General features: G+C 38.3%; 1 protein-coding gene across 2 annotated transcripts; it reads left to right on the top strand.

The window, feature by feature from the left end:
- The first annotated feature begins 22 nt into the window (after nucleotides 1-22).
- On the top strand, nucleotides 23-18,617 carry LOC111324909 (integrator complex subunit 7). Of its 2 annotated transcripts, XM_088763290.1 has the most exons (26): nucleotides 23-181; nucleotides 320-449; nucleotides 622-768; nucleotides 1,882-1,935; nucleotides 2,888-2,971; nucleotides 3,619-3,665; nucleotides 4,212-4,294; nucleotides 4,371-4,487; nucleotides 4,785-4,907; nucleotides 5,339-5,453; nucleotides 7,295-7,396; nucleotides 8,305-8,399; nucleotides 8,809-8,905; nucleotides 9,340-9,491; nucleotides 9,587-9,754; nucleotides 10,151-10,198; nucleotides 10,961-11,116; nucleotides 11,884-12,078; nucleotides 12,267-12,370; nucleotides 13,072-13,137; nucleotides 13,238-13,325; nucleotides 13,687-13,728; nucleotides 14,157-14,255; nucleotides 15,191-15,299; nucleotides 15,702-15,784; nucleotides 16,349-18,617. In XM_088763290.1, exons 1-26 carry the CDS (start codon nucleotides 76-78, stop codon nucleotides 16,574-16,576), a joined length of 2,838 nt encoding a protein of 945 aa, XP_088619416.1. In that variant the 5' UTR covers nucleotides 23-75; the 3' UTR covers nucleotides 16,577-18,617. The 2 variants fall into 2 exon arrangements, with proteins under 2 accessions (XP_088619416.1, XP_088619417.1); XM_088763291.1 differs by lacking the exon at nucleotides 4,371-4,487.
- Nucleotides 18,618-18,941: the final 324 nt, after the last annotated feature.

The raw sequence follows: 18,941 nt of genomic DNA, 5'->3' as shown, positions 1-18,941 counted from the left end.
TTTTCATGGAAAGATCCCAGCACTCTTTACGATGACAGCGCCAGTGAGAAGACCAGTGGGATACTTATTTCCAACATGGCGACCTTACTTAGCTTTGGAACTTCAAACATTGGACAAAAAACTTCCAATAATTCTGATAGCTGGCAAGATGCAAACAGTGCCTTGTCAGAGCTTGATAAGGGTAGAGAATGCAACTTTGCAGAAAAGCTTTTTTCCCATTATTTCAAAATTTATAAACCATAATACCAGTCTGCAACCTGTTATTTACTCTCGCTCAGGTGATAACGTTATAACGGGAATGATTCTATTTTTATTTTAGGACTACGATCAAGTAAAGCTGGAGAACAGTGTGAGGCAATAGTCAGATTCCCAGAGTTATTTGAGAAATATCCATTTCCAATTCTAATCAATTCTGCTCAGTTAAAGCTGGCCGATGTCTTCCGCATCGGGTAAAGATTTTTTTTTTATGATCTTGTAAATCATATTTAATTTGATCGATGTTTCATGCGAAAAAAAATATTTGAAATATTGAGTGTATCTGTTGCGTTTCCTCGTGTTTTGCAGAAAATGAAAAAAAAAAACCTAGATTTCTCGTTTTTTTTTATTTTTATTTTTTTGCAGGAGTAATTTTTTGCGGCTTTGCATTCTGAAGGTCATTCAACAAAGTGACAAACATCTGGACAAGATTTTGAATGTAGATGAATTCTTGAAGCGAATTTACTCTGTCATTCATTCAAATGATCCAGTTGCAAGAGCCATCACTGTTAGGTGATAAGAATAGGGAATATTTTTTCATTGAAAAGATTATCTCTTTAAAGTGCATATGACATGAAATTGTTTTCTCATGTTTCTTGTAGTTGGATATCTATAGAAAATATTTCGAAGCTTTAAAAGAGCTGGACAAATGTAAAAAGCATTTTTTTGCTTTCAAAATATGTGCAATTTGTCTTCAAATTTGTCCTGGAGACTGGGACCTAGTTTATCACCATAGAAGTTATTCATGATGTCAGGTTGTGCACCTTTGCCGCGAAGGTCTGTTGTCGCTAAGAGGATTCTGCAGTACTTCGTAGTAGATAGATAGTGTATTGAAAGGCAAAGATGTCCAGTGATTCTAATGATTCCTTTGAGTCCGACTCTTCTGAAAGTTCCTTTGACTTTGAAGAATCTGGGTACACAATGTGACGTCACGTCCGATTTTGGCTCTGCGATGACCGGGACAAATTTGAAAGCAAATTGCATGTATTTTGAAAGCAAAAACAGTGCTTTTTAGACTTTTCCAGCACTTTTAAGGCTTCAAAACGTTTTCTATAGATATCCAATTACAAGAAACAAGAGAAAAAAATCTCGTGTCATATGCACTTTAACCTCAGAGTGACTAGCATCTAATTTCTCCTTACAATATCACCCTGCATCGAACGATAAGGTCAGGAGAATAAAGGAAATGATCACCAAGTGAAGAAGCTCTTGATCATTAAACAAATTCTCCTTGTCAGCACCTTAGAAAATGTCTGGAGAGCAGTATGGAGAAAATGCATACTGATGTTAGGGTGTAAAGGGTTATCAGTTATTTGAAAATGGGTTCAACTATTTTGTTAAAATAAAAAAGTGGTTGGATGATCATGATCATGTGAATGTTGTTTGAAGTAGTAAGAGCCACTTTGATAAACTCAGTGGAAGTCATGGTCAGAGTCAAAAAGAGAAACTTGTTGAAGTGTTATACTTTGTGATTTTTCGAGAACATGCAGGTTCCAATTCTCTTCCCATGAAGGCTAAATGTTGAATGTAATTATGATATTATTAATAATATATTATTGGAAATGTTCAGTATAATTATGATATTGAATTGCATTTGTGACTTATTTCAATGTATCGCTTCTTCAGAGTTCTTGGTAGTATTGCTTGTATCGTCTCTGAAAGAAAAAATGTCCACCACAGGTAAACAATTTATAATCTTAACAATTAGCAGTGTTTTCTTCATTTTAACCCTTTGATCTGTAGCTTGTAAAATCTCCTTACAGTGTCATCTCTGAATCAAACTTTAAGGTGACGAGAATAAAGGAAATGATCAACTAAAAGAAGCTCCCGGTTGAGCTAACCGCCTCCCGGTTAGCTCAATGGATAGAGCGCTGGACTGTTGTGTGGGAGGTCGAGGGCCCGAGCCCTAGCCGGACCAACACTCAAGGTCTTGAAATAATTGAGAAGAATTTGCTACCTTTCTATAACATCAAGAAATGGTTAGATATTCTAGTCTTCTCGGATAGGGACGAATAAATGGAGGTCCCGTCTCCTGCAGGGTTGGGGCAGGAGACGTTAATTTCCCACACACGAGATTACTGTGTGATGGATGTCCTCCCCTGGGGTGGGATGGGTGGGTTAGGACAGCAGGTCCACTTCAGCTATTACAGCTGCCAATTAATCAACCTGCTTAAACAAATAAACGAACTTCAACTTCAACTCTTGATTGTTAAACAAATTCTCCTTGTCAGCACTTAGGGAATTGTATGGGGAATGGTATAGAGAATATGCAAACTGATGTTAAGGTGGAAAGGTTTAGATGCTGGTTCACTAGGAACACTCAGGTTGAAGCTATACTTTAGACCACTTTCATAAATGGTTGCCAGATTAATATTCTTTTGTTTAAATTTAAATTAGCTCTACTGACCTCATTCTCCAGTACAAAATTCAAAAGAATATATTATCTCAAGCGAGGCCAGAGGGGCTAATTTAAATTTAAACAAAACAATATTTATATGGCAGCCATTTATGAAAGTGGTCTATGAGTAGAGGATTTAATGAAGACAGAAGCGTTTTTTTTTTTTTTTTACAAATTGTGGTACTGAATTTCATAATGATGATCTCTCTCCACCTTCTCTTTGTCATACCTTAGCATAAGAAGTAGCTTGGAGTCACATGATCAGGTGGAATTAGAGGCAGCAATTTTTGCAACTGATAGGCTTTGTGCTCAGTCAAGGTGAGAAAACTCTATAATGGTCATGATTCCTGATAACTCAGCATGAGAACAGATACCTGTTAGTGTAATAGCTCTGTTAGCTTTGTGGAAAGTCCTCATCCAAGGGGAAAAAAATATTTCTAAATGTATTTGTACACTATCCTCACAGTAAAGAGCACTATTTAAGCAATAGTGAAAATCAGACCTGAAAAAATTCATGCCTGTACGGGATTCGAACCACTGACCTCTGAGATACTAGTGCAGCACTCTACCAATTGAGCTAACAAGCCAACTGGGAGCAGGTCATCAAATTAGTCCAACATAAACCAGTAAGATGATAAAACAAACACAACGAATATATGAAATTCATATATCTGAACTGCGGTTATAGAAACGTATTTGTGCACGATCCTCAGATATATGAATTTCATATATTCGTTGTGCTTAAAAATATTTCTCTTTGCAACAATGTGGGCAATTTTAGAGTTTCAATTCATTTTTGGCGTTTGGTCAGAAAATGAGTACAGGTTTTACTGAGCGAGTAAATGTGTTCTTTTCTTTAGTCAACCCTTGGAAAAGATTATGGCTTAGGCCTTCCAAGTCACTATTATCCAACATGTCTGACTCTTGTGTTTTTTTTTTTTTTTTTTTTTTTTTGTTACTGATAGAGAATTTGCCTCTGGTCTTTACAACAAAATAGCACAGCTTATTGGAGGTAAGGAGGGAGTGTGTTTGTACAGATGCTTGATGTTATTATTTTCTGGATAGGATCATAATGTAGTTATTGACCGGTTAGCTCAATTAATTAGAGCACTGGACTGTTGTGCAGGAGGTCAAGGTAGATGGTTCAAGCCCCGGCTGGACCAACACTCAAGGTCTTAAAATAACTGACGAGAATGCGCTACCTTTCTATAATATCAAGAAATGAATGGACATTCTAGTCTTCTTGGATAAGGATGAATAAACCGTAGGTCCCGTCTCCTGCATCTATTAATGAGTTAATTTGGTTAGGCAGGGGACATTAAAGAACCCACTCACAAGATTACTGTGATGTGGCCTGGCCTGTTTACCGGGAATTGGGGGAGAGGGGGCATCTTCAAAAAAGTTTCCTTTGATTGTTTGCAAACTGCTGATGCAGTCTGGCCAAAGTCCCCCAAAAAGTGTTGTGATGCGCATTTGATCATATCAACATGTTAATTTGCACAATATAAATATTAAATTATTATTATTATTAATTATTATAATATTTTTTTCCTTTTAGGACTGAACACTCCTGTGGAAATGAAGCTAAAGTTGATATCTATTTTCAGACACATGCATTATGACTTACAGCTGACTGCAAAGGTAATCTGAAATATCAGTTGTCAGACTTAAGCACCTTAGCACTAAATGATTTTTTTTGTCATCTTTTTCGGTGCAGGTCCATGAATTATGTTCCTCTCTCCTTTCTTCTCATCCTATGTGCCGTTTTGTTGTTGTCACCCTACACACTTTATCCTGTCTTGCTGTATCGTCTGTGATCGACATCCCTAAACAGGTAACACTGACTTTCTATTTAATCTACTGAATTCTTGAATTATTGTTCAGCAAATACTTAATGAGACTATACAAACGAATCAGGGGAAACACATTATCTCAAAAGAACACAAATTTCTCTTATTTACTTTTACCTAAGATCCTGGAAACATGTAGCAACTAGAGGAGACAATGAAAGCATTTTTTGAGTTTTTTTTTTGCTAGCAGAGTGTTATTCTTTTGAAATGGTGAGTAAAGTATACACGCGTTGAAGACTTGCACAACTAAATAAATGGTGTTCATAAAAATTATTTTTCAGACTGAGTTGTTACTGAAGTACCTAATGCAAGATCCAAGAAAAGTAGTTAAGAACCACACCCTTTCAGATTTAAGGATGCTGGCCAAGGGTGCACCACACATGTGGAGAATCCAGGATATTGAGGTTTATGACGTCTGATCCTCTGCTTAGCTTTACACAAGAAACTTAAGTTGGAATTTGTTAGCTTTGTGCTAATTTGCCAGGCCAAACAGTAATAATTTTAATTGTCAACTCACTCTGATAATTCTCTTTGGTGTGCTGATACCATCATAGAAGTTGACAGTTTCTATTGGAAAAAAATTACTTTTATCAGTACAATTTATGCCACTAGTAATTAATGAAAAATTGATTGCCTTAAAGTTGGGATGAATTTCAATGGAACAAACTTATTACAGTGACAGTGGCAAGACCAAAAAAAGGGAAAAAGAAGGGGGAAAAAAGATTGAAAAATGTCTATACTTGCAGCTTTCTGGGAGACAATTTGAAGAAAAGCATTGCATTTCTAAATTTTAATGTTAAGGTATCTGTTAACGTTTGTTTCTTTTTATATCCAGGCTCTGTCAGAATTTATTCTGAGTAGCTGTTATGATAACCTTACATTTTCTGCATTGAGAACAATGGTAACTCTATCCAGATCAGAAGCTGTAGATCTGCTGAAGAGTGAAAAAGGTGAATTCAGTGACTTAAATATTTCATTTAGTGGAGGTTTAGTGGCCTCATGGTTAGTGCACTGGACTCTAAATCAAGTGGTCCAGGTTCGAGCTCTGACTGGGGACATTGTGTCATGTTCTTAGGCAAGACACTTTATTGCTGTGGGAGGGGGGGGTAACCCTGCGATGGACTAGCATCCCATCCAGGGTGGAGTAGAAATACTCCTAGTCGCTTCATGCTACAGAAACCAGAGTTTAGCACGGGCCAGATGGGCCACTTGACTTAATATATACATGAGAGTAAATTTAAATATTATTTTCATCTAAGCTTTGATTTTGATAATTCAACAAGACTAGTATGTTATAACTATAGATTAGAGAATAAAGGAAATGATCACCAGTTAAAGAGCTCTTGATTGTTAAACAAATTCTCCTTGTCAGCACCTTAGGAAATGTATAGAGAACAGTATGAAGAATATGAATACTGATGTTAGGGTGTAAAGGGCTCTCAGACCTCCAAATACACTACAATAACACAAATTGAACTTAGTAATTCTCTGAGAGCCTTAGCAAACTTCACTAAACACATGTCTAAAACGTTTTCTTCTGCACGAACTGCCTGCTCAACCAATTGCAAACTGTCTTATAAAAAAGGATATTTGTATACTAGGTAATCACATGATTTCGAGTGCAGTTTGGAATAAATAAGCGTGAGTAAATTTTTTCAAAGATTAACAAAATTGCATGAGCCCGTAGGGCAAGTGCAATTTGAAAAAATTTACAATTAGTGCTTATTTATGTATCAATAATATACATGAAATAATATACATAATATACATCATTATTTTATCCAACTACACCTAGACAAGTACAAATAATGCCATAGACGAGTACAAATATCACGCGGTATTTGTACTCGTCTATTATAGAGTACCAGTTAAACAGGTTTTCTCGCATTGCGCAAGCGAAGAATTGGATTGTAGTTGCAAAAAAAAAAAAAACATATGGCAGACAATTTGAATCATAGTTCCGACGACAAAGAGTCAGAATGACTGGAAAATATAGATCCAAGTTCATTAGATGAATCGAGCGAAGAGAAACAGCTTGATGACCAGAGAATTTCTTCATGAAGAAAATAGAAACAGCAACACAACAACACGCCAATTCCGTTCCGCTTCGCATACTTCTGTCACGCACTCCCCGTAAATAAACATCCGCGAAATTCGCCTGCACTGAAATAACAGTTTGGCGTGTTGGATAATAAACAACTTATTAGACATTTTGTTGTGTAGTATTGCTGAGTATTTTTACTCGTTATTTGTATTTTGACTTGCCCTACGGGCTCGTCAAAATACGGCACAACTCGTAAAAATACTCAGCAATACTACATTAAAAATATGTCTAATAAGATATATATAATATACATCAATAATATACATGAAATAATATGAGGTAGCTTCTCATACCTACGCAGAAGAAAAGCACACACATCAGGTGCAAAAATAATGTATTCTAACCCTGCAACTGACATTGACCTTGACAGTGACCTTGACATTGACCTTGACATTGACCAATCATTCTGACCAATCAGAATGTCTGGTTTTTTCTTTCTTTGCACTGAAGTAACCCTCTTCTGCACTGAATTAACTGAAAACTGCATTCATCTTAACCAATCAGAACTGAGAAATTTTTTCATGTATATTATTGATATTCCAGAACAAAATATATTTCTAATAGTCACACACAGCTGAATTTCTCAATAGCACATGTGCCAATGTGACACCCTTCAAAAGTAAAGCTATGACCAAATAACACAATGTTGCTAGATGATATTTTCTTTCTCTGTTGTTGCCTATCCAGTGCTTGAAATTTGCCAGAAAGAAACAAACTCCTATAACTCTGCTGTAGCAGCTTTAGCAACAGAACTTCTTCTCAACATTGCTTTGGCAGGATTAAAATCTGGTTTGTTACACAACATTTTTTTCTTGATGTCCTATCAAACTCATATTTACACTTATTTTTTAACAAGTTTTTTTTGCATTTGTAGATAACAAATTGGTATAGAACCAGTGAGTGTTTCTCATATCTCTATTTTATCATAATTTTCATTTATGTGTTTTTACAATGTTTGGGATGAGTTTTTGGAGATATTTATGTGACAAATCTCTTCATGTGTATGGCATCTTCCATTTTCTGGTTGTGACCATTAATAAAGTCTGAAACTAATTTAAAACTGTGTTTGAAAAGCCTCCTTTGGGGAAAGTCAGTAAAAGTATATTATGTATTTGTTAATTGTCTTGTGAGAAAATTCTTTCACAAGGAGAAAGTCGTACACAAATTAATCAAAAAGTTGTCACAAACTGTTCCTGTGTTGTCTGGACTGCAGAGCTTGGGATCTTTTGATTGCCTGAGGTTGAAAACATGTAGAGTTTCACTACAACCTGTTGCTTATAATGTTCCAATCTTGGACAAAATACAGTTTTGCAATTTGATAAATTATATGATTCTTTGATATTGACTAGATAAAGAGGACAGTGGCCTTTGTGAACAAGCGGCTGTCGCATTGTACGATTAATGATGACATTTGCTGTCAGATGCGATTATTAACCGTACGATGCACGATTATTAGTCTAAAAGCTCGTCAAACAGGACTATTAATGATGCAGTCACGATTAATAGCCGTACTTTCCCCGGTTATTAATCGCAATAGTACACTCTTTGCGACTAATAATCGTAAGTGAAGCCCTTTGCGATTAATAATCTTAATTTCAGGACATTACGACAAATAATCGTTGAATTTTTCATTCCTGAAATTGAAAAACACTCCGGAAATTAATAAACACCTGTTATGATTCTTTGTTATTCACTAGATAAAGAGGACAGTGGCCTTTGTGAACAAGCGGCTGTCGCATTGGAGAGTGGTGCTGTTGTCTGTTGTGTAAACAATCAACTTCAGCCATTGAAGGTACTGCATGCTCGATGAACTTTTGAAGAAAAATTTGCAACAGCGTAAATATATCTTATTAACCAAGTGCGAGGGCCATACTGGTAGAGTATTGGCCTGAGGTCTTGATAGTACGGACCGAGCACAGCGAGGTCCGTACAATAAAGACCGAGGGCCAATATTCTTCCAGTACGGCCCCGAGCAAGCTTGGTTAATAAGAGATTTATTATACGACTGAAGTTCAGAGGGACACAAGTGCGGTATCATTCGGGACCATTCGGGACAGTGCCCGGTCCAATACTTAGAGAATATCGGACCGGCAACAGAGCATTTTGATTGGTTGATTTTAGTTATTGGCCCTCTGACTGCCCGAGTCGTGTAATAAACAACAACATTGCAAATGTTGAATTTTTTTATTCTTTCTGCTCAGGTTTGTTTGTCATCAATGAATCGTTTGATAAACAGTTATCCTGAGGTGGCTCCCACTCTGGTTGAAAGTGTGTCCAGCTTGCTGCCAACTTCATCTGGTGAGGGCTCAATTTCTTCATATTTCTCACTTCTTTACACTAAAATAAAACAGTAAGTGGGAGAGTGAAATCTCAAAGGTAAAAAAACCCTTATCATCAATAGCCCTGTAATCTTGATTGACTGTCTGCTAACAGGTGGCCTACAGTTGGTAATCTGTTGCTGGTCTGTCAGTTAGTTGTTGGCAACACTATCTGCATATTGCCTTATTTATCATGGCAGGCCAAACTTGAGAGGAAGTAATTACTGCTTTCAGCAACTATTCAGCTTAAAGGTTTTAGGACAGTAAAAAACTTTCAAACCTTACCTTGACCTAATACTAGATTCTCCTTGCTAATTTACAAGAAAAGAGTTGGAACTAGCTGGGAGAATTTCATATCAGATTTTGGTGATGAAGTGGAGACTTCTAATTCTGTCATTCTGCTCTTCTTTTCAGGTGCCATAGCGCTAGAGCTATGTCATGTGATGGTCACCTTGGCAACACAGATTCCATCTGTACTTGCACCTTTAAGAAGTGAAATTCTCTCACACTTTGCCAAAGTTGTCATAAATGCAGATGATGACAGCAAGGAATCAAAAGATCTAGTGGTATGTGTTTTTTTTTAGAGAATTGCTGTTTGTCTGGAGACTTGTTTTCCAAAATACTCTTACTAAATTACTTTTTCATCTTCTTTGCACTGTAGGTTGGTATGGCAACGTTAGTCTTACAGTCGTATCAAAGTGTTGCGCACAATGAGGACGAAACTTCAGGTGCAAACTTGGAAAAAATGTTGCTGGAAAACCTGGGAAAATTAACTACAATGTCAAGATACTGGACCATGTTCAGAGTTGGCAAGCAGGCCACAAGACTGGTTAGTTTGTTCGGTAACACTGTCTTGTGTACCAATGTCTTTAGATTTGGTAGGGCTGTCTATGCTAGTCAGAACTCAACACTTAGTCTAGGGGTAGCCCACTAGCCACAGACTAGCAGAAATTCAGTTTTGGCTAGTGGTTCTATGAGCCAGTTTGGCTAGTAATCAAACTAAAATTGTTGTAATATCTAAGATGTCATTAGCCACTTAGTGGCTAGTAAGTTGAAAAGTTAGTGTCGAGCCCTGTTTATTGCTTTAGACTGGGAAGTTTCCATGTTCAGTTCCTGGGCAAAGAAAATCTTAAGTTTGTACTTATCAAAGAAATTGTACTTATCAAGATCATTTCTTTGTAACAAATAAAAATGTATCCTAAACTTTTCCTTCATCATCTCTCAGGGTTTTCACAGCATTGCAGCTAAAATTTTTGGAAACCTGTCATCTAAGGTATACAGTGTGATGCAATTTTCTCATGAACTGTTTTATTTTTAGTACATGGAGAAGGTGAATTCTAACTTACTGTTGGTAATAAGGAGTACATAACAGTCCATGATAGAAGAAAAGTGTTTGGCCATTACTTAAAACATAAGAGTTGTCATGGTATTGATAATTCTGTTTGAGTTATGGTTGGGAGGTGTTTTGGTGCAATGGGAAGTATGCTGGGCTGTGAGGTCCAGTTTTTTGAAGGCTTGTTAGCACTAATAACCCAGGGTTAAATTTTAATCTAGATTTCTATATTTCTCTGTTCAAAACCCTTTTTGGGATAATTTTCCCTATTGTTTTTAGAGCATTCAATCATCAGGTTGTAGACAAAAAGAAATAAACTGAATTTGATCTTCAAGGTTTCTGATCTGAAATCAAATTTCAAACTAACCCTGAGTTATCTTAATCCAGCTTTGAACAACCCAGCTCAGGTCAAGAGGTCCATTGTCAAGACCTGGCAGGGGGAGGGGAGGGGGGGTCATTGTTTTGTGTTCTTGGGAAAAGCGCTCTACTCTCACAGTGCCTCACTTCACCTCAGGGTATCAATGGGCGTTGGCAAACTGTGTGTGAAGCCTGATAAAATGAAGGGGGGAGAACCTTGCAATGGACTAGCATCCTATCCTGGGGAGAGTTGTAGTACTCCTAGTTGCCTCATGCTATGGAAACTGGAGTACATCCGAGTACAGACTTAACCTTTTTTCCTTTTGTTGCCTTATTGTCTTTCAGGTGGCATCTGAACACTTCTACTTCTGGTTAACTGCCTTGAAGTGTTTTTGTGAGGCGGAGAGTGTGTTGTGTGTCTCGTGTGATAGTCAGCTGATGTTAGCTAAACAGATAGCGGAAGCTTGTGCCAAGTACCACAAAGGCATTACAACCCTTAAGGTTTGCCTACATGTTAAGATGGTGTTCTTGTCATATTAACTCTAATTTCAAGTACTAGTGTATCTGGAGCTAACAACTTGCACTCCAAGGACAAAGATGGTTAGCACGGTCACCAAAAACTTGGGAAAAGTTCATTTTATTTCCCTTCTTCCAGTAGGTGATTTTGTTATTAAATGTCTAACCTACACCTTTGCAATCATTGAATGATTCAAATTGTTTTCTGGCACATCGAACTGTTGCATTTTCTGTTTTTTAACCTCTAAGAGTGACCAGCATCTAATTTCTCCTTACAATATCATCTCTGAATCAACATTGAGGTCATGAGAATAAAGGACATGATCACTAACTGAGGATTGAAGCTCTTGATTGTTAAACAAATTCTCCTAGTCAGCACTGTAGGAAATGTGTAGAGAACAGTATGGAGAATATGTATGCTGATGTTAGGGTGTAAACAGCATTCCTCTTTAAATTAGTTCAGGACCGTGCAGGGGCCTTAGAAGTTAGTCTATTCATTTAAATTTGGTCAAACGTGAAGCCAAGTTTGTTACTGGTTGTTTTGTAAGAATTAAATATTAACTTCACTTTTGGAAGTTTTAGATCCATTTCTAGTCATTTCAGAAGACTTTAATTTCAAATTTTCCCGGAGGAGCATGCCCCCGGGCCCCCTTAATTGGCTCACGCTAACGCGTTGGCATTAGTTATCTGTTTTGTTGTACTTTTGTCATTGATTTTCTTATGGTATGATGATTGTTCTCCTTCTTCTCCAGGCTTCTGTGTCTTCCAACAATCAACTGTCATTCCAATGTTCCTATGCCAGTTTGAGAGCAGAAACGTTCCAGGCTCATGGTCTGCTCCTCGCATCTTGTGCCACCATGAAATCCTGTCCGCCGCCTGCCATAGCAACAGCTGTTGCTATGGCAACCGGTCAAGATGTCCAGCGGTTGAGTCACTTTGCCGCTCAAGTAAGTCTGTTAGGGAACAGGCAGAAATTCCATTTCTCGAGGGAGTCTTTGATGTTGCTCGTCTGAATACATGTTTAATCTGTCAGACAGTTAGAAAGTTTTTTCTTCAGTTCATTTGAGATTTTAATTTACTCACTGTTTATTTGATTTATGGTAGCAGTTGCAAAACAGCGTTTTTCTTTATTCAGATGACAGAATGCAGCAAAGTTTTCCGTAATCTTGGTGAGAGTTATGGACAGTTATACCGCACATCATTCAATGCAGATCCTGTCAGCCTTGAGAACCTTGACACGTATCCTCACCCTCGTGTTTTTCTCGCAATTTTAAATGAAGTACACTTTAATTTTACCTGCGGGTGAAAATCAAGTAAAGGAATCATTCGCTCAGGTGTTGCTGTAACTTTAGCAATTACCATAAAAAAGCATTAAAAAGAATCTTGCCTCGACCGGACTTGATCCTGCGTCCCCCAACTGAGCCACGAAGCCACACGCTGGGAGCAAGCCAAATTTGAGAGTGTTCTTCTATTCCTTATACAGATCTGATCACAATTTTTTCAGGCTTCTTTTCTGCCATTGCCTAAAGTGCTGCACACCTGTGGGAATCATAGCTTTATTTGACTCATTTCGTTGTTTCTTTTCAAGACACTGAATACCTCACCCAATCCTAACCACGACACATAATGTCTTTTCAAACGAGTATAAATGCTGCCTTCTAGATAACCACCGCTGAATCTGGTTTCAGGTGCTGTGCATCCGCACCCATTCATTTCTTTTTTCAGTGATCCTTTCCACGTCCATTTGTGTCGTGCGCGGTCTCTCTTTTGTGAGGGAGTCGATCTCAAGCCAACTCTGATCAGTGGTGGGGATTTCAAGGGCTTAACGTCTCCCTTGGACAATGTACTTATGAAATCTCCAGTATTCTCTTAAGATATCTTGCTTTTTCTATGAAGTACCAAATTGTTTCAGTAGCATTATTTTCTTTGACTCAATTCAGTCTTCAGCAGAGCTGTTTATTGATATCATACAGTATTGATGTACTGATGAAGACATCCCAGCCCAGGTAAGGCCACCGAGGATTTTCAGATTCATCAACCGTGCTTGACACATTGACTTTATAGAGTTGTATTAATTTGTTATTTTTGTAATGCATTTTCCTCCAGCTCGGTGGGTGAACAAAGAAACAGATCCTCGACTCTGAGGCAGAGCGCACTGTCTTTGGCGTGTACAGACATTTTAGAAACAGTAGAGGTTGGTTTTATCTTAGAATTTGTCCTTTTTTTAATTTTGGCTTTTTGATAGCGAATTTCGTTCCAGCGTTATAAAACCAAAAGTAGTCGCAGTGCATTGAAAAATCTTAAGAATTCAATGAGAAATCAAAGTAACGACGAACAAATTATTTGAAGCGCGGTAAAACGCGACTGACAAACTCACCATTTGTTTTCATTTTGCATGTGATGGGTCGAAAGTTTGGCGCGAGATTTCTAGACCAATCACAGAGGAAAGTAAAGCAAACCAATGTAATCCCAAAGATTACTTTCCTCATCCCAGTCAGTTCAAATTGCTCATACAGTTAAAGTGAGTGGATTGTCTTTCTGCTGATTAATTTCAGAGCCTTGCAAGTCAGCTTGAAGCCCTCCCTCTCTGTCATTTGGTAAGCCTGTGAAATGTTGTGTTTGTGTATTTAGTAGAAGAAAGATGAACGCTTTGGCCAACGCTTAACAGACACGCACTTTTTCCTTCTAAACAGAGAGAAGTAAAAAAGGAAAAGCGTGTCTCTTTATAGAAACAACAACTGTACAAAACAGGCTTTAATTCTAAACAATGTAAAGGGATTTGTTTCATGACTAGACTTTTCCAAATCACAATTTTACATTCCGGCTCAAAGATTTTAATTCTTTGTCTTTACCGCCACATGTTCCTTTTTCCGGCTTTCCTGAAGTTCTCACATGACACCAGAATAGTGTTTTACAGATGATAAGATTCTCTACTCCGTTGACTTGCGCAGTTTACAATCCACTGACCTTCATTCGTAGAAGTATTTAATTGTTAATCATGGCTTGCCAACTTTTTTTCTTTCAGCAAACCGAGTGTCTTATTCGCGCTTCGATGACTCTGGTCAAAGCACCTTTTATATTTCCAAAGTACTTCTTTTGCAGCCAACAGTCTACGTCCATTAAGGTAAGTGAACTCTAGTTGGTCATTTAGAGCTCTTTTGATTGAGTGACGTTAAACCAGTACCAAAGTAATATAACGACCAGTCAGGTAGAAGGAGAAAACCTCTCAAGAGCCAATGAGAATTCATTATAAAAGCACTCAAACTGCCTTAAGCGCGGGAAAACGCACTCGACCAAGGCGCGGTTGGTTTCAGTCTTGCATCTGATTGTAGAGGAATAGTAGTTACGGAGGCTAGGAGTGCGTGTGAATAACTTGAACCAGTGGCAGAATAAGACATCACGTCTCGAGTATCACATTCGACGCACGTATAGAAACTGTAAAAGTAAAATAACAGTGCCTTAAGAATCTTGAAGCACTGTTATTTTATTTTTACAGTTTCTATACGTGCGTCGAATGTGATACTCGAGGCGTGATGTCTTATTCTGCAAGTAGTTCAAGTTGCATCTGATTGGTTTAGAAAGTGGTGCGAATTTTCTGGACTAATCACAGAGCGAAGTTAATTAAAACCAAAGCAATCCCGAGCTACATTTCGACACTCAGTTGAAAATTACCCTTTTTTATTTATTATTTTTTTTTTTTGGGGGGGGGGGGTCAGTCAGTGTGTTTCAGTACGGTAGACTTTGAATTTTTGGGCATACTTGATGCAACGGCGAGACCGAAGAAAAGCCACTGAAAAACGCATATTTCACCTTTGAGCAATTGACAGACCCCAACCTTTTTCACCTAACATTAGTATCCAAATTCTCCATACTGTTCTCTAGACATTTCCTAAGGTGCTGACAAGGAGAATTTGTTTCATAATTAGGAGCTTCTCTATTGGGTGTCATTTCTCGTATGTTTTGTAAACATTCCTTAATGTTTGACTCGTGGAGATGCTGTGAGGAGAAATGAAATGCTTGTCACTCTGTGAGGTTAAACTGTTAAGTTGTTTTTCGCAGTTGGCTTTATCTCCCTCGGCACGGTCCCCTGGCGAACCTATCGCAGTCATTTTGGACACACAGTTTGTTCTGAAGGTGGAAGGAGTAATAGATCACGGACAGCGACCAGGTTTGGATTACCTTTACAAATGGGGTAAATTTTTCTTGGACTTAAATGGGAAGTGGAAATGGTAAAAATATGACGTATTAGTTTATACTAAAACAGTGGATAGCGTTGAAGGCGCGCTCTGATTGGCTAGTCAAACTCCGAATATCCTTTGTTATTTACCTCCGAGCAACTCGAGAAAAAATGGCGTCCCGGTTTGCATCCGTGAAAAGCGAAGAAATCACTCAAATTAACGACGGTGGTGTATATTATGTCACTGTTCTAGTATATACTAAAACAACTATTCACCAAAGTGGAGGTGGTTAGCGGTGGATATTTACCTCACCGCTTCGCGGCTCGGCAAATATCCACCACTAACCACCTCCACTTTGGTGAATAGTTGTTAATTATTATTTTTGTTCCCAGGCCTTTTTCGTGATGTACAGTCCGTCTGTCTGTCAGTAACTTGGCGGGCTGAGGAGAAGAAGCAACAAACCCCGGATGGAAAGGTTCGTGTATGGTTTGATAAAGAACACTTGGCTCTGAGTTTATTGCAATGCACCAATAATGTATGACAGTACGGTCAAGGAATAAAAAGTAACATGAGTTCTAGGCTACGATTGCCCTCATTATTTGCATTTCCTTGCCCGCAGGATAGTATTGGGCTTTGAGAAACGGGAGGCGGCGAGAGGTCTGGCAAGTGATCTAGCGTTGAGTATTAGTGCCAGACCCTCGGTAAACCTCTTCTCCAACTCGTCTTAATCTTCCGGCGGGCTGAGGAGGGGGGAGGGGGGGGGATCGATTGTCCTGAAGTGCTTTTCATGATGGCCCGCTCGTTGGTCAGTGAAGTTTATGAAATTTCCTACTGATCCATAAAATGTTTCTAGTCTAAGATACTTTGTGTTTTTTATCATGCTATCCAAACTGGCATTACTGCCTGTTATCATTTTTTTTTTTTTTAATTGCGGTTATATCGCTTCTTAAGATGTTCAATGGAGTAGCACGTCACTGTTTTAAATTGTATGATCCTTCAATCTGAATTTTAAAATTATTTTGTGAATCATCTGTTTCAGTCCCCGCGCGACTGTGTGACCAGTTTAGAACAAACAGTGGTTCCGCATCACGACTACTTTAGTGCCCAGTTCTTGCTCTCTCTGAACACACCCACCGTGTATCACGTGACAGTGTCGACTAGCGTGATTGACAGTTCTGGATTACCATGGAATACGGGCCCCCAGAGCTCATTGCAGATAAAAGCCTCAGATAATACAGCGAGAAAACAAAGAACTTCAAGATCTTAGAGACTATGCAACGATTATTAGAGAAAACGAAATGTAGAAGTATTTCACGGAAATGTTTTTAGTCGAGAACTTCTCAGGGAAAATATTACAGGATACAAATAGCAGCATCGAAAGAGAGTGAATCTTTTCAGAAATGGCGCTTGGAATTTTTTCAATGCGGCCGCTGTTATTTGCGTCACTTAACGCTTAATGTGCATATCCTCCTCTGTTCTCTGCACACATTTTATCGTACTGACAAGGAGAATTCGGGAGCGGCCGAGAGCTCCTCTGGTTGACTACCACCTCCTTAGCCTGCAGAACGGGCCCAAATTTTTAGTTTTTCAGGCGAATGGAGGCGAACGAGGCGCGCATTAAGCGTGAGTCACGCACAAGGGAAAGAGCACAAAAAAGTAACTTCTTCCCTGGTGTGCGACTTGCTTTTCGGGCTCGCCTCGCGCTTGCAGGCTACTATTTTCTTTATCCTCGTGACTATTACGTTTCATTCAGCGGTGATGAAGTGAAATGCTAGTTAAATTTTAGGAGTAAAACGGGTCAAACAAAACTGACCAATACCAGTACAGGAAACAAGCAGTGAACAGTTGGTAAATCAAGGTGTACTTACTAGTCAGTGCTTAGCGCCAAAGTGACATTGACGAAAAAGTCTCAAAAGAAATTCACAGTTCGTTTCATTTTATCGCATTGTTGAGTTTTGATTAGGTGATCACGGTGACAGAAATCAAACTGTAACGTAACATCAAAAGAAAAAGCGAATCCAAATCAAAAGGAAGGGCATCATCTAAGAGGTAACTTGTCAAGAACATTTCAGTCACTGTTCGGAAGCGAAACGGAAAATAAAAACAAACACGTCTATGCCAGCACGGAAAACTGTAAACTCACGGTAAACGACAACGACCGTTAAACAAACCGCCACTTAATAGACAAAGAACTTTCAATTCTTCTGTAAGAAAATTGCACGCGTAAAAAATAAAAAGGTCTTGCGTAATCTCAAAGCAAGCTCATGCGAGTCGCGTGCGCACAAGTTCGTTAACGTCTTCTTAACAGTCAATCTTTTGCATATTTTTCCTTGCAATTTTTGCAACAGACATAATCTCTATGAGCTTAAACAACGATTTCAAATTGCTCTTATTAAACCGATTGGGGATGCAATCGGTGGTTTGACATACAAACTCCCTTTGCTATGATCGATCAAATCAAAAGGTGTCCTACCAGTCAGCACCACTTATTCGATATAGTCATCTCACAAGTGTTCATTGCGTTTCAATTCGTCAACGAGTTAAAAACAAACGCCGGCGAGTTGTCGGTGAATTTGCATGTCGGCAAGGCGATCGGACACAGCATGGCACGTCGTATCTTAGAAATTAAGGACGAGGGATCAGGCATATGAACATCTGGAAAATTTACCGAGCTAAACGAACTCGTCAGCCCAGTCCCTAGAGTCACAGTCAGACCAGAGATTTTTTCGGCATCCGATAAGCTGGGAAAAAAACAAACCCTAAGAGGATAAGTGCTTTTCGCAAACTTAAAGTACAGCTTCGGTTGGAGCCTAACAAGGCGGCAACTGTTCACCTGTACACCAAGTGTAGTTAATTCAAAGTAGGTCCTTACAAATCAGAACGCAGTGGACAGCAATGCGAGCATTTCTTACACACTCTTGTAGTTAACCAGATCGTGTCGACTGTCGACCATAGTCAGGCCTTTGAATAAAAACAGTCTCTTAAAATTGGAGAAAAGCTTGAATAAAAACATTCTCGAACGTCTCTTTTAAAAGAAAGTTAAAACCTATCATGACGTACGTCGGTGACATCAGCTTCCAAAAGGAATGCTCTGTAAATTATAATAAGAACCCTGAATTTAGATATTTTTAAATTATTTGATGCCTCTTTCAACTATTATTGTGTATTATTTTTAGCTTTATGACAACTGTATTGTAAATTTCTGTTTTCCCTTATCTGGACTTAGTAGTAGTAGTAGTAGGTCCACATCAGCTGTCTAGTGGCATATTTTTAAAAACCTACATATCAAATAAATGAATGAGTGTATGTATGTTTGTACGTATGTATGTCTTTTTATTAAGAGATCTCTCACCATATACTATCAGGGATTTTTTTCTGCTTTTCGGCAAAAGAAAAAAGGAAATTTACTAAAATGTCGTGTAACTAAGGGTGAAAATATAGTACAGAAAAGTAGAATCTTGAAGCGCGTAGTTCCCTGGCTATTATCAGTCAATTTGAATAATTCGCAAAAAGGGGGAATTTCGTCATAGTAGGATTGGACAATTGTTTCGTCATTAGAAGTGGCTGAATAAAATTAAAATGTTCTTTAGTGTTGTATAGTCCTTCGCACGATAAATGATGAGAGCAGCTGA

This window comes from Stylophora pistillata, chromosome 6 (genome assembly GCF_964205215.1).
Source record: "Stylophora pistillata chromosome 6, jaStyPist1.2, whole genome shotgun sequence".
In the NCBI taxonomy this organism is placed as follows: domain Eukaryota; kingdom Metazoa; phylum Cnidaria; class Anthozoa; order Scleractinia; family Pocilloporidae; genus Stylophora; species Stylophora pistillata.
This window is presented reverse-complemented; position numbering and strand designations above follow the sequence as displayed.

Bases quoted from the DNA above. Each gene is read 5' to 3' on its own strand.
- LOC111324909 (XM_088763290.1), top strand. From the start codon at position 76: ATGGCGACCTTACTTAGCTTTGGAACTTCAAACATTGGACAAAAAACT. The intron at 11,117-11,883 runs GTTTGCCTACAT...CTTCTTCTCCAG, and splicing joins AAGGCATTACAACCCTTAAG to GCTTCTGTGTCTTCCAACAA. The intron at 13,326-13,686 runs GTTGGTTTTATC...GATTAATTTCAG, and splicing joins ACATTTTAGAAACAGTAGAG to AGCCTTGCAAGTCAGCTTGA.